General features: G+C 34.8%; 1 protein-coding gene across 4 annotated transcripts in view; it reads right to left on the reverse strand.

Moving 5' to 3' along the window:
• Positions 1 to 680: 680 nt before the first annotated feature.
• Positions 681 to 11,500, reverse strand: part of LOC117172456 — a 13,311-nt gene continuing 2,491 nt past the window's right edge. For 3 of the 4 annotated variants that reach the window (XM_033360408.1, XM_033360409.1, XM_033360407.1), the window contains 3 exons: positions 2,508 to 2,631; positions 1,726 to 1,925; positions 681 to 1,515 (listed from right to left, as the gene is read on the reverse strand). In XM_033360408.1, coding sequence (XP_033216299.1) covers positions 1,378 to 1,515; positions 1,726 to 1,925; positions 2,508 to 2,565 — 396 coding nt within the window. In that variant the 5' untranslated portion in view covers positions 2,566 to 2,631 and the 3' untranslated portion in view covers positions 681 to 1,377. The remainder of the gene's footprint in view (positions 1,516 to 1,725; positions 1,926 to 2,507; positions 2,632 to 11,500) is intronic. The other variant, XM_033360405.1, reaches the window with a different exon arrangement.

Consider the following 11,500-nt stretch of genomic DNA (forward strand, 5'->3'; position numbering starts at 1 on the left):
CTACCACGTACATATGAAATTGTGAAAAAATAATCTTCTTTAGAATTTTCCAGTGTTAATGAAGTCTCTGATTTTTGGGACACCCTTTTTGATTTTTTGCTCTAACCCTTAACGCCTAAAATCAACCCCTTACCACCAGTGAGATATGAAATTGTAAAAATGAATCAATTTAAGAATTTTCTAGTGTCAATGAAGTTTCAATACTTCTTTTCAATACTTCTTTTCATTACAGGGGGTCGCTTTTTACAATAAGGTTTGATTTGATGAAAGTGCTCAATGTCATATTTGAAAGCAAAAAAATAGCAAAAGAATCTAGCCTAGTAATTTTTTGAATATTTTTTTTAATACTTGTTTTCATATCAGGGAGTAGTTTATTTAATAAGGGTTGACTTTACAAAAGCGATTCATAGCTCATTGTGAAGAAAAAAATAGCAAAAAAATCTAGCCTAGTCATTTTGTTTAATTTAAAGATTTTTGAATGATTTTTGTAGAGGGCGCCACTGAGTTGTCTGTCATCTATTGATAATCTAGACAATATGTAATGTTTATTGCGATTATTTCCCGTATGATGATTTAGTAAAAGTTACTTTTAATTATTAGTTTGAGTCAAACTATTTATCAAAAATATTGTGGAAAAATAGAAAATTCAGACTCTTATCCATAAAATTCAAAATACATATAAAAATCTCAAGAAGGAATTATAAAGTTTGTAACTTCCTAAAAAAATTATTTTAACAATTCTTTCATAGCGATTGTACATTCCGTTTATAATAAATTAAATTTTTTAGATCAGAAAATGCTTTATTTGAAAAAAAATACTTTTAACTTATGGCTAACAAGAACAGTAGAATGAAAAGAAATTACAATAACTTTCAATTGTTTATATTATTTCATGCGTGTTATGCAATGAATTTCTAGAGCGAATTTCCATCTTTTTATAATTATTCGGAATTAAGGTTTGATCTTTAGATGTTTAATTTTTGAATAACTTATTTTTTATTGCTTCGTTTTAAATGAGTTTGGCACAGTGAAAGCTTACTTCAGAAATTCATTGCGCCTTCCACACCAAATTATCGAACATTTTTAACTTAGGAATAGGAAAGTAATTTTTAAGGAAACTAATACAAAATAATGTCGGAATGTTATTATTAAAAAAAGTTAATAACTGAGTGCGCCGAAAGAATTTCTCGACAGCAGTTGTCAGTACCTACTAGCACCCCAGTTGTGGCAATCGTTCGGGCGAATGTTGTTTATTTATTTCGCTTACTTGCTGCACCGTTAAGCAAAGTGCCTTCGAAGATGGTCCAGTTAAATACATGCGTTACGCAGAACAATTAAAAAGCGATTATTCACGCATGCGCATCGATACCACGGGTACTATTTGGGAGAACTAATTTGGGGCGTCCGCTGCGCCAAAATCGGTATAACAACTGTACCAAGCCTACGCACAACTACTGCACAGTAGGTGGCGCTGCTGTTGTGCCAAATTATTTCCGTAACCAGTAATCCCTGTAACTAAAACCCCAAAATATTTTTTTGGTTTTTCCTTAAGCGAGGGCGGGTGTCGACATAAAAACAGATGTGCAGTCAGAAATGTCAAATATTTTTTTACTGAAACACTTTGTCAAATTTGAGGTCATATAAGTATGTGACAGCTTGAGTCCGCGCAAAAGTTTTGCTCATGTCCACCTTCACTTGTTCTTCGTCTGCCATTAATATACGCACCCATGTTTGTCCATCATATGTTTCTAATTCGCAAACCAGGATATCATAATCATCGTGTATTAGCCCGTATGTTTCTTGATTGTGCCCATCACTTATCAGTATATCTTTACTATTCTTTCCACTGTAAAAGATGTCCAGGTTATATGGAAGATTCATTTTTTCATCCACTAGAATGTCTTCATTGTACTGTGAACATAATTCTGAAAAAAAAATAAATAGAATTAGAATAATTCTAATACTTGAAATACTAAATCGGGCATCAAGGTCTTTTTCCTACACCCCTGCCTCTCTTTTTTTGGAATTCCCATGCTTTTTTGAGTAAACTTGAATTGAAAATACAATGTTTGAATTATGTGCGCTGCAGACCATAAAGTTCCGAGAGGCGGCGCTGAAAGCTGTCCACGCTAGAGTTCAAGTCGCGATCGTAAAATTTTAAATTGCATTTTTTTAATTTTTTCGACAAATTATTTGTACATTTAGACAAACAGTTGAATGAGAAATGAAATGTATGTATTTTTAACGAACTGGGGACATCGTGGTCGAAGTTTTGATAGGGAGGACCCTATCTGGCGCCAAATAAAAATTCAAAGGAGCTTCGAGGATTGTTCATGGGTCAGAAGTGTGTGACCTACGAACTTGGTCCATTCAGGCGCGACAGGCAGGTATGTTGCTGCCCTCTGGTGGCTAGGTTTCCCACCTGGACCACTCCCGGTCAGGTCATGTCTAGCGGTAGGCACACGAAATTTGGGAGACTTAGTTACAATGTATATTATTATATTTACCAATAAAACTGAAGAAAATCGCTAGAGTGAAGAAAGGAGGGCCAACATGGATCTTCATTTTCTTTAAATCAAAGATCCTGATTAATGGAGATTGCCGAATTTCGTATAATGAAATAAAACCTTTCTGCAAGAAAAATAAAAACAAAAAATAAAATATTAAAGAGAAAAAATTGCATTCCTTTCAAGACATTGAAAATTACTTTTTAAAGAAGAAAAAGAAGACAATAAAAAAGTAGAAAATAAAATGTATCCTTCTTTCAATTCTCAGAAATTTGAAAACCAAAATTTTCTTGTTTCAAACCCACTAAAAATCGTAAAAATTCAAAATTCCTGATTATGGAAGATTTCAGAATTTTTTTTTCAATTTATAGCCATTTTGTAAGGTATCAAGATCAGAAAAAAAATTCTATGATCCATGAACAAATTTTGCATGAGTTTTTATTTTAAAAAATCAATTTTAAGGAAATGAAAATTCAAAATGATGAAAATAAGGCAAAGAATTTGTTCCTCATACAATTTTATTATTATGACAAAATGTAGCTAGTTATCGGTTTTATTCTAAAATAATCTCTTTTATTCAAAATTTGTCTTCTCTTGGTAAAAAATTAACTTTTAGTGCTTGAAAATTACTTTTTCAAAAGGAGAATGAATTTTTCAAACTAAAACTTTAACTTTTTTCGAAATATTTTTTAATTACTGTATTTTCTTACAATTTTTTCCATTTCCGCAGAGTATTAATATGTTTGGTTGAAATGTTATTTGTTTGATTAAAAAATATAATTTAATGTGTATGGTTACAAATTTAAGCGTTTTTGTCCAAAATTGTTTTTTTTTGTGTTAAAAATCAATGTTTTTTTATTAAAAATGCGGCTTTTAGATTTTCGCTAGTAAAATGTGGAAAATCAGTCCTTCTAGAACTGCTGTCTTACGTAGTTTCTCAGGGGAGTAGGGCGAGAGCTGTTGCGACATCCTAATATAAAAGTAAAAATTTGTCATCAGGACAACCCCAGTATTTCGCTAGGAGCGGGTGCTAATCTGCAAAATTGCACCCGCTCCCAGTGAAATCGTCGTAAAATTTCAGCCACAACCTCGTCTCTCGACCGTGACATAGCTGGTTACAGTCTATAATGGAATCAATACAACGATCCGGCAAAAGTTTCGTGCACCCTGAGAACACGAAACGACCCAAGAACTACCACCTTCTGCATTTTTCCCGTAAGAGTTTTAGCATATTCTTGACACGCAGGGATACTTTTTAGGCCATTAGCAAGTGAAAGCTTGGCACCTCCAAGAGCGCCGATGATAAGGACGATTAGTTTAACAGAATATTCAGGGTACAATTGTTGCAACTCCCTTATAAGGTCTCTATACCTCTCTTTCATTTAATTCTCCTTAACTATGATGTTCTTGTCAGCTGGTGCCGAAAGTCCGATAACGAACATGGTTCCCTTCTCGAAGTCAAGAAGACCCATGTCTGGCCTCGAGTGTGCAACAGAAACAGTTGTCGAAAATATAAAGTTCCATTATATGCGGCACTTCTCATTCTCGACAATTGAGTCGATTTCTCGAGGAGCATTCAGAGGAGCGATATTAAGGTTAATGTCGTAAGAGTGACAGAGATGGTAATAAATAAAAAGTGCCGCATTGTGCCTTTGAATCTAGGTCGTTCCCGCGTGAGTTGGACAACTAGGTAGTATGTGAGCTAAATGCTCGGGGTGTGCATGGCACGCCCTGCAGCTATGATCAGAAATGTCTTGGCTCGAAATGTGGCGACGGTATGTTAAGGTGAAAATGACACCGTCTTAGCATGCCAAAATGAATCCCTCCGTACCAGACTTCAATAGGGATGATTTAAGGAAAGCAAAAGTTGGCTCAAACGACATGAATCCTCTTCTCGAAGAGCTGTTCACGAAATTTCTTCCCTTGTGCTTTCTTAGTCTAGGCTTTCACGAATAAGTACTCAAGATTGATAAGATTTGATGCATTTTGCTCAACTCTGATACTAACATCCTGATTGCGGCTCTGTGGCACGCCTGGGTATGTATAAGTCTGTCCAGCGCAAAGGTGTCGTTTAGCGCTTCTATCGACGAGCTCAGGGTCTTCAGGGTCTTCAGTACTTTTGATCTGCAGGCTTACCGCAAAAGTACCCGTCCGTATGGCGAAGTGCTACAGATAGTGGCAATAATGTAAGGCAAAAGCGAAGTGGACTCATGGTGTCGCCCTGAAAGACACTTCTCTGAAAGGTGACCTTGTTAGTTTTCACACGATTTTTTCCAGATGCGATTGTAAATCTGGTTTTCCAAAGCGGCATCAATCTCTCTATGCACCTCACGATTTGCGAGTGAACGTGTAAGCTTTCCAAAAGACAAATGATAAGTATATGAGAGGTCGAATCGAAAGCTCTCCTACAATCAATCCAGGCCATTGATAGGTCACGCTGGTAGAATGCTGCATCTTTGCAGACACATCTATCGATGAGCAGGTTCTCCCGACATCCCGTTAAGCCTTTCTTTGAGCCTCGTTGCTCATACATTTCTTGCCACACAGGTTCAATTGCCCAAACAATCCTATCATTTAGGATAGCTGTTAATATCTTATACAGTGTGTTCAGACAATTGATTCGCCTGTAATTCTTCGGGTCAGCTAAACTGCCTATTTTCAGCAGAAGTGTTGTGCGCCCTTCCACCAACCACTCTGGAATCGGCTGTCCTGACTTTATATCAGGGCAAAATACGGGCCAAATTCTAATGGGTTGAAGGAAACTTCTTCCACCAAAAGGTTTTGATACAATCTAGTGACGAAGCGGAATAGTTCTTTATCTCCTTTAATACTTTTTTCACCTCCTAGGCAGTGATAGGTGGGCATTCTTTATCAGGTGTTATGAGGGCAACACATAACTCCTTGAAGCTATTAATATTTTCTGAGTCTTCGTGCAGTCTATGCTGCACTTCGTAGACTTCTCTCCAAAATACTTCGACCTCTTTTGGTTTGGGTGGGTGTTCGACAGTAACTGGAGGGTCTTGGAAGAGTCGAGATGGGTCAGAGAGAAACTGTTGATTCTCTCTGACCCACCTTTCTCTCCGCTCTAGACTTCTCTTAGCGTCAGATAGTATCCGTATTCTCTCAACAATCTGCTGCCTGATGGTCAGCAACTTTGACTTGTTAAGTGTGTGATAACGGGTCCAGAGTTCGCGCGCGAACTTTCAAACCTTGGCGGTAAAATTCCTGCCAAATGGAATGTAATCAATCACACACTGAATGCGGGACGCGTACTGCCTTGCCCAGCCTATCTTTATGGCAAGTTGATGCATTCGTATTTTGGTCTTATGACCAACCGTTGGTTTTGTTTTACGGTTCGCATCGGCCGAAGCTCTCGCTGCATTACACACACAATAATTGATAGCCCAGAGGTAGGATTCTTCGAAAAAATGTCCACGAAGCTCGTCATTCATTTCAGCCAGATCTTTACGCTTAAGAGAAACCTTGGTGTTGATGTTTCTCCGGGTCATAAAGCATCTCCCTTCCTCTATTGGATGCCTGTCTGCGGTTAGTCTTAGTGTTGCCTCTCTTTCTCTGTTGGCGGCTTGTTCAAGCTGTGGTAGAGAAGACATTCGGTTTACATGACCCCTTTTTCGGAGTAGTTCAGCATGGTTTCGCAGGCGTTGCTGCAAAAAGTGCGATAGCTCCAGGTGTTTCTCGCTCCACAGAGCATGCAGCTGTGCCCATGTAACCCCGTTCAGGGGCCACACTCGCATCGTAGCACTCTAGCAGGTCGTGATTCCATCGCTCCGTCTACCTAAAGGTCGCAATATCTTGCCGATCCATCGCAGTGAATCCATTTTCATTGGCTCCCACAGCTCCAGAGTGGTCGGCATTGTTGGCCGACCCATTGGAGCCCTGCGCGTTCTGTTGTTTTGAACCGCACTTACTACAACTATGCTTGGTGTTGTCATTGTTGTTCCCACGAGAAGCTAGGGAAAGGGTTTCGTCCATCCTTGTAGAGCCCCGCATGCAAGGATAAGGCTGCGTACTCTGAGAGGTTGCCCGGTATCCCAGAGTCACCGTTCTAGACATCTCACCCAGGTGCCATTCAGCTTTCGGGACGGGTTTCACACCTCCGCTTGGGGGTTAATTCCTTCGGGACTACCCCTGGACAATTATCCGCGACTGGCTATTTCTTTTTGTGACCATATTCAGCAGAAACCCTTGGTATAGGGACCCTCTATCCGCAACCCGAGGACGCGTTCGGTGGCCTTGTCATAGGCCCTTCGGTTTGATTCTAGAGGAATGAAAACTATATATACATATATATTCAAATTGGAAACGAGTCGGGCGGCCCTAACAGTTTAGCTTTCTGTCCCCTCGAAATCACTCTAATGTCAATTGAAGGCAACCTCTGTCACTTGACTGAAAGTGAGAGTTTAGTGTATTTTAAAAAGCAACAAAATACTTTTTTTCAATTCCAAAATTCGTGGAAAAGTTTCTAATGATTTTTTTATGTTGGAAACTTAATTTTCAAAGATAAAAAATAAGATAGAAAGATCATATTTAAAGATTTTTTATTCACAAAAATTAATTTTGTTGAATGTCCAACAATTTTGAAAGGTTTTTGAGAATTTCAAAAAGAATTTTTAAAAATATTTAACTTTCTTAATTTTTCGAACATATTTTGTAAACTTTAAATCATTTCAAATATTTTCAAAAAAAATTCTGAGACACTTCAAATATTTTGAAAAGTATCAAGACAATAAAAATCAATTTGTCGTAATATTCCTCAGAACAATCTAAATGATTTTCAAAAGAATAAGATTGTCATCAAATTATCTTCTATAATGAAATCGTCAAGACTTTGCAACTAAAAGTCTAGGAAATGCTGGAAATTTCAGAAAAAACTACCCCATTCTAGTATTACTCTTAGAAAAAATATTTATGAATAATAATGTATATTGTAAACAATTTTTTTTAACATGAATTAATTATTATCTCACTAGGTGATAAGTGGACAAAAATAAAAAATTTCAGAAAAAACCGCAAATATCTGCATAGCATTACTAAAAGAGAGGATAGTTATAGGTAGTAATAATTTGTTAAAAATTACGTTCGTCAAATAGCATGCATTGTCACTACATTTTAACTGGAAATTAGACAACAAGATAAAAACTCCGAAGAAAACAGCAAGCTTCTAACATTTAATTAATAAAATATTATTAGAAGTAGTAAAATTTCGAAATAAAATATTATTAAATATAATAATACATTGCTCAAAGAATGATTTTTCTGAACATGAATTAATTTTTAGCTTAAATTATTCTAGGGTAATACTGTTATTAATAATAATTGATTGTTTAATGATAAAAAAATAGTTTAAATCAAAGAGTTGAATATTATGAACCCAGAAGATGAATTCTCAAAAATGAAGACACATTTTCAATCAAATACATAAATTTTCCACTGAAAAAGATAAATTTTCGGCCAAAAACAGTATACGTCAATATTCAGTTGATAGAAGAATAAATTTAAAAAAGGAAAAAACAATTTTTCCAACTGATGAGTTATATTTTTAACGGAGATGATAGTTTCTATAAAAAAAAATTCCACGAAAAATGGTGTGGTTCAATTTTCATTTACAGAAGCGAATATGTGAATAAAATTATCCATCTTGAACCACAAAAAAAGTATACCTAAATTTTCAGTAAGAAAAATTAATGTTTGAAAAAAAAATCAAGTTATTTGGAACAAAACAGATACATTTTCAACTAAGTTAATTTTCTACTAAATAGACGAAGTTTAAACCAACTAGATTAGATGTCTGTCAACAAAAATTTTTTAATGCAAAAATAACTGTAGCTTAAATACTTAAATACTTCAGCTTTCAGCAAAGGAAATAATTTGCAAAAAAAATGCTAATTTTTAATCCAAGAAATAAATATAAAAACAAAAATAATTTTTAAATTTAATTAAGTTTCAGCTTATTCAAAACTCCTTGACATTCTTTTTCAACGTTTTGTATTATTACTGTTCACACTGTCATTGTACTTTTGAGGGTCACATTATTCTGGAATTTTATCTGAACTCACACTTTCAAGCCTATCAAAGAAAACCGTATTTCCTAACTCTCCATGTGTGAATTATAATTTCAAGCAGTAATAATTATTGACATCACCTTTGTCCCCCACAACCAAATTTTTCACTTCCTTCGTTTTTTCTAACTTTCCCTTCTCTTCTTCCCTTTATTTACATACGCCAATCTTCATTCACCCACCTCCAAATTCGCCTACGTCCCCTACCGTCCGCTTATTTTCACTACTTTCCTATCCCTAACTTTCTAAACGGACCCTCTCCTATTTTGCCTTTCCTCGTTTCTTCTCACTTCCTCTACTTTCCGACCTCTTATTTTCCCCTACTTCTTCTCCTGTCGTTTACAATACTTCCCCTGATTTTTCTCATTTTCTCACTATCCCACCCCCAGCTATCTCATCCGACACTCCCTTTCTACTACTTCCGTCAGCTTCTGCCTTTCTCCAGCCGTTACTTCCTCTCTTCTACTCAATCTCAAATATAACCCGTTCAACTCATTTTTTCTTGCCACCAGACTTTCGCTTCCCTCTCCCCCTTACTCCTCTCCATCTAACCTACTTTTTATCTTCTCGCTTCTCATATTTTCCCTCTCCCTTTCCCCCCTCCCCGACCCGCATTCAGCCTCCTAGCAGTTCATCTAATTTAGCTCCCCGCGCTCCCGTTATTTCTACGAATATTAAAATGGGAGCAATATATTTCAATCAAACTCTTTCCAGTACCTGCATTTTACGACGCATTAATGCGATCGTAGAAGTTTTTCTAGCATTTCAACTATTCACCTCTTGATGTTTAAACAATTTCGATTCTTGTAAACAGTTTTTGTACAAAATGAGAAAATTCAGCACCTATTCTGAGTCTTACTAGCTACGCAATAACTTAAATTAAAAATCAACGCAGAACATTTATTTCAGTTTTAATTATGTTATTAACATTTTGTTACATCACTACTATTCGTAAGCATTTTCACATTTTTGAAGTGAACTTAAAAAATACATTACACACAAAAAATGTCTGGAAAAATTTGCAATTATCCAGTTTTAAATTTAGAAAATTAAATATAAGTTCTCAAGATATCAAAGTCTATCAAAAACAAATCCCGGATATTGTTAGGCAATTTTTTTATCAATTAATTTTTCTCAAATTTTACGAAAAATACATATCATTTTAAAAGGTATTTGTAATGTGAAGGAATCTTATTATCATCAGAGATGGTTACCATCAATCAGTGCAGATATCATTCCACCCAACGTGAAAATAGAAAATAAAATCATTGATAAAGATAACTCTTCAAATAACAAAATAACGTAACTTTTTTATAGACCAGATGGAAAATCAATTTTAATCAATTTTAAAGTATAATTTTGTAAGACTAAAATATAATTTTAAGGCTGATAATTTTTCCAATGGTTCAAGAATATTTCAAAATTTTTAAATCTTAAAAAAATGGCAAACAAAACGTGGATTTTTTAAAAATTTGAAAAAATATTTAAAAGTGTTTTAAGAATATTCAAAGTTTTCAGAAAAATTAATTCTAATAGAAAATTCCGAATAATTTTAACTGTTTTGCTAAATGCATTGTATTTAATTAAAAATGCAACTGATTGGTCGAAAACTCATTTTTTGTTTAAAAAATTTAATTCTTCAATTTTTTTATTTAATCAGATTAAAACTTCAACAATAAAAATTCATTTTTTCGGTTGAAAGTTAGTTTCAAAGTTATTTAAACTTCCAACTTCTAACAATACATCGAATTTTTTGAAAATTCATTAATTTGCTTGTAAACTTAAATATTTAAACAGCAACATTTTTTGGGTTTAAAATTGAACTATTTTAAGAAAATCATCATATTTAGTTTAAAATTCAACTATTTTTCCGAAAATTCATTATTTTCTCTTTAAAAATTTTAATTTTTTATTTTTTTATATTTAAACGAATCTTTCATTCCTAAGAATTCTGGTATTTTCTAAAAAAATTATTTATTTGCTCAAATATTTATCCTGCTAGTTGGAAATATATTTTTTTCCTTAAAATTTTAACTATTTTGTTGAAAAATTGTCTGTTGCTGAAATTTGAAGTATTTTCTTAAAAACACGTCTCATTTAGTATAAAGTTATTCTCATTAGTTATAATAATAATAATAGCATTAGTTAAACTTTTTAATATCGCAAAATCCTGGACGAAAGGGTTATATATGAAGAAATAATAAGGAGACCCAACTGCCAGTGGTAAGACTTTCGAAACTGGCAATAGAAATATTACCGTAAGTGGTTGGCACATTACAGGAAGATCTTAAATTTTCGTGCGCAGACGCGCAGTTGAGTGAAAAAGTTGTCAAATTGACGCGATCTTAGCAGATGGCGAACGTCATTTAATTGGGCAGGACTACATTTTACATATTTGAATAATTTATGTGACCTCTTATAAAGCTATTCAATCGATGTAATTTCAATTTTAGGAGTAAAAATGTTATGAACAAGTGGAATGGAAGCTTCTAATGTGTCCCCTAAGGGTTTACATTTTTCTTACACCTTCTCTATTCCTTTACACACCCTCCACACACTTACTTGGTGGTGGAAGAAGGACCTACAGTTTAAGGTGGGTTCCGAACCACCAAGAGCAACAGCCTTAAGTACTTAGAGAAAACACCTTTTTCTCTAGAGGTACCGGTCCCACGACTCTCCGGAGATGAACAACTCCCTTGCTAGCCTAGTGTTCACCGCATGTGCCACCGAGACTCTTCCAGATTATGAAGGACAACAAACACGTATATTATTATTTTTTAAATGATTTGTTTAGGAATGTGATAGATAATGACATAGACATATAAAGTCTAGACCAACAGTCTCTTTGATCCGCCGACGCTCCTGTTTAGAGAGAGAGAGAACGAGTCGAGCGAGGAGTGCCGTCTCTTTCTA

This window comes from Belonocnema kinseyi, chromosome 5 (assembly GCF_010883055.1).
Source record: "Belonocnema kinseyi isolate 2016_QV_RU_SX_M_011 chromosome 5, B_treatae_v1, whole genome shotgun sequence".
Classification (NCBI taxonomy): domain Eukaryota; kingdom Metazoa; phylum Arthropoda; class Insecta; order Hymenoptera; family Cynipidae; genus Belonocnema; species Belonocnema kinseyi.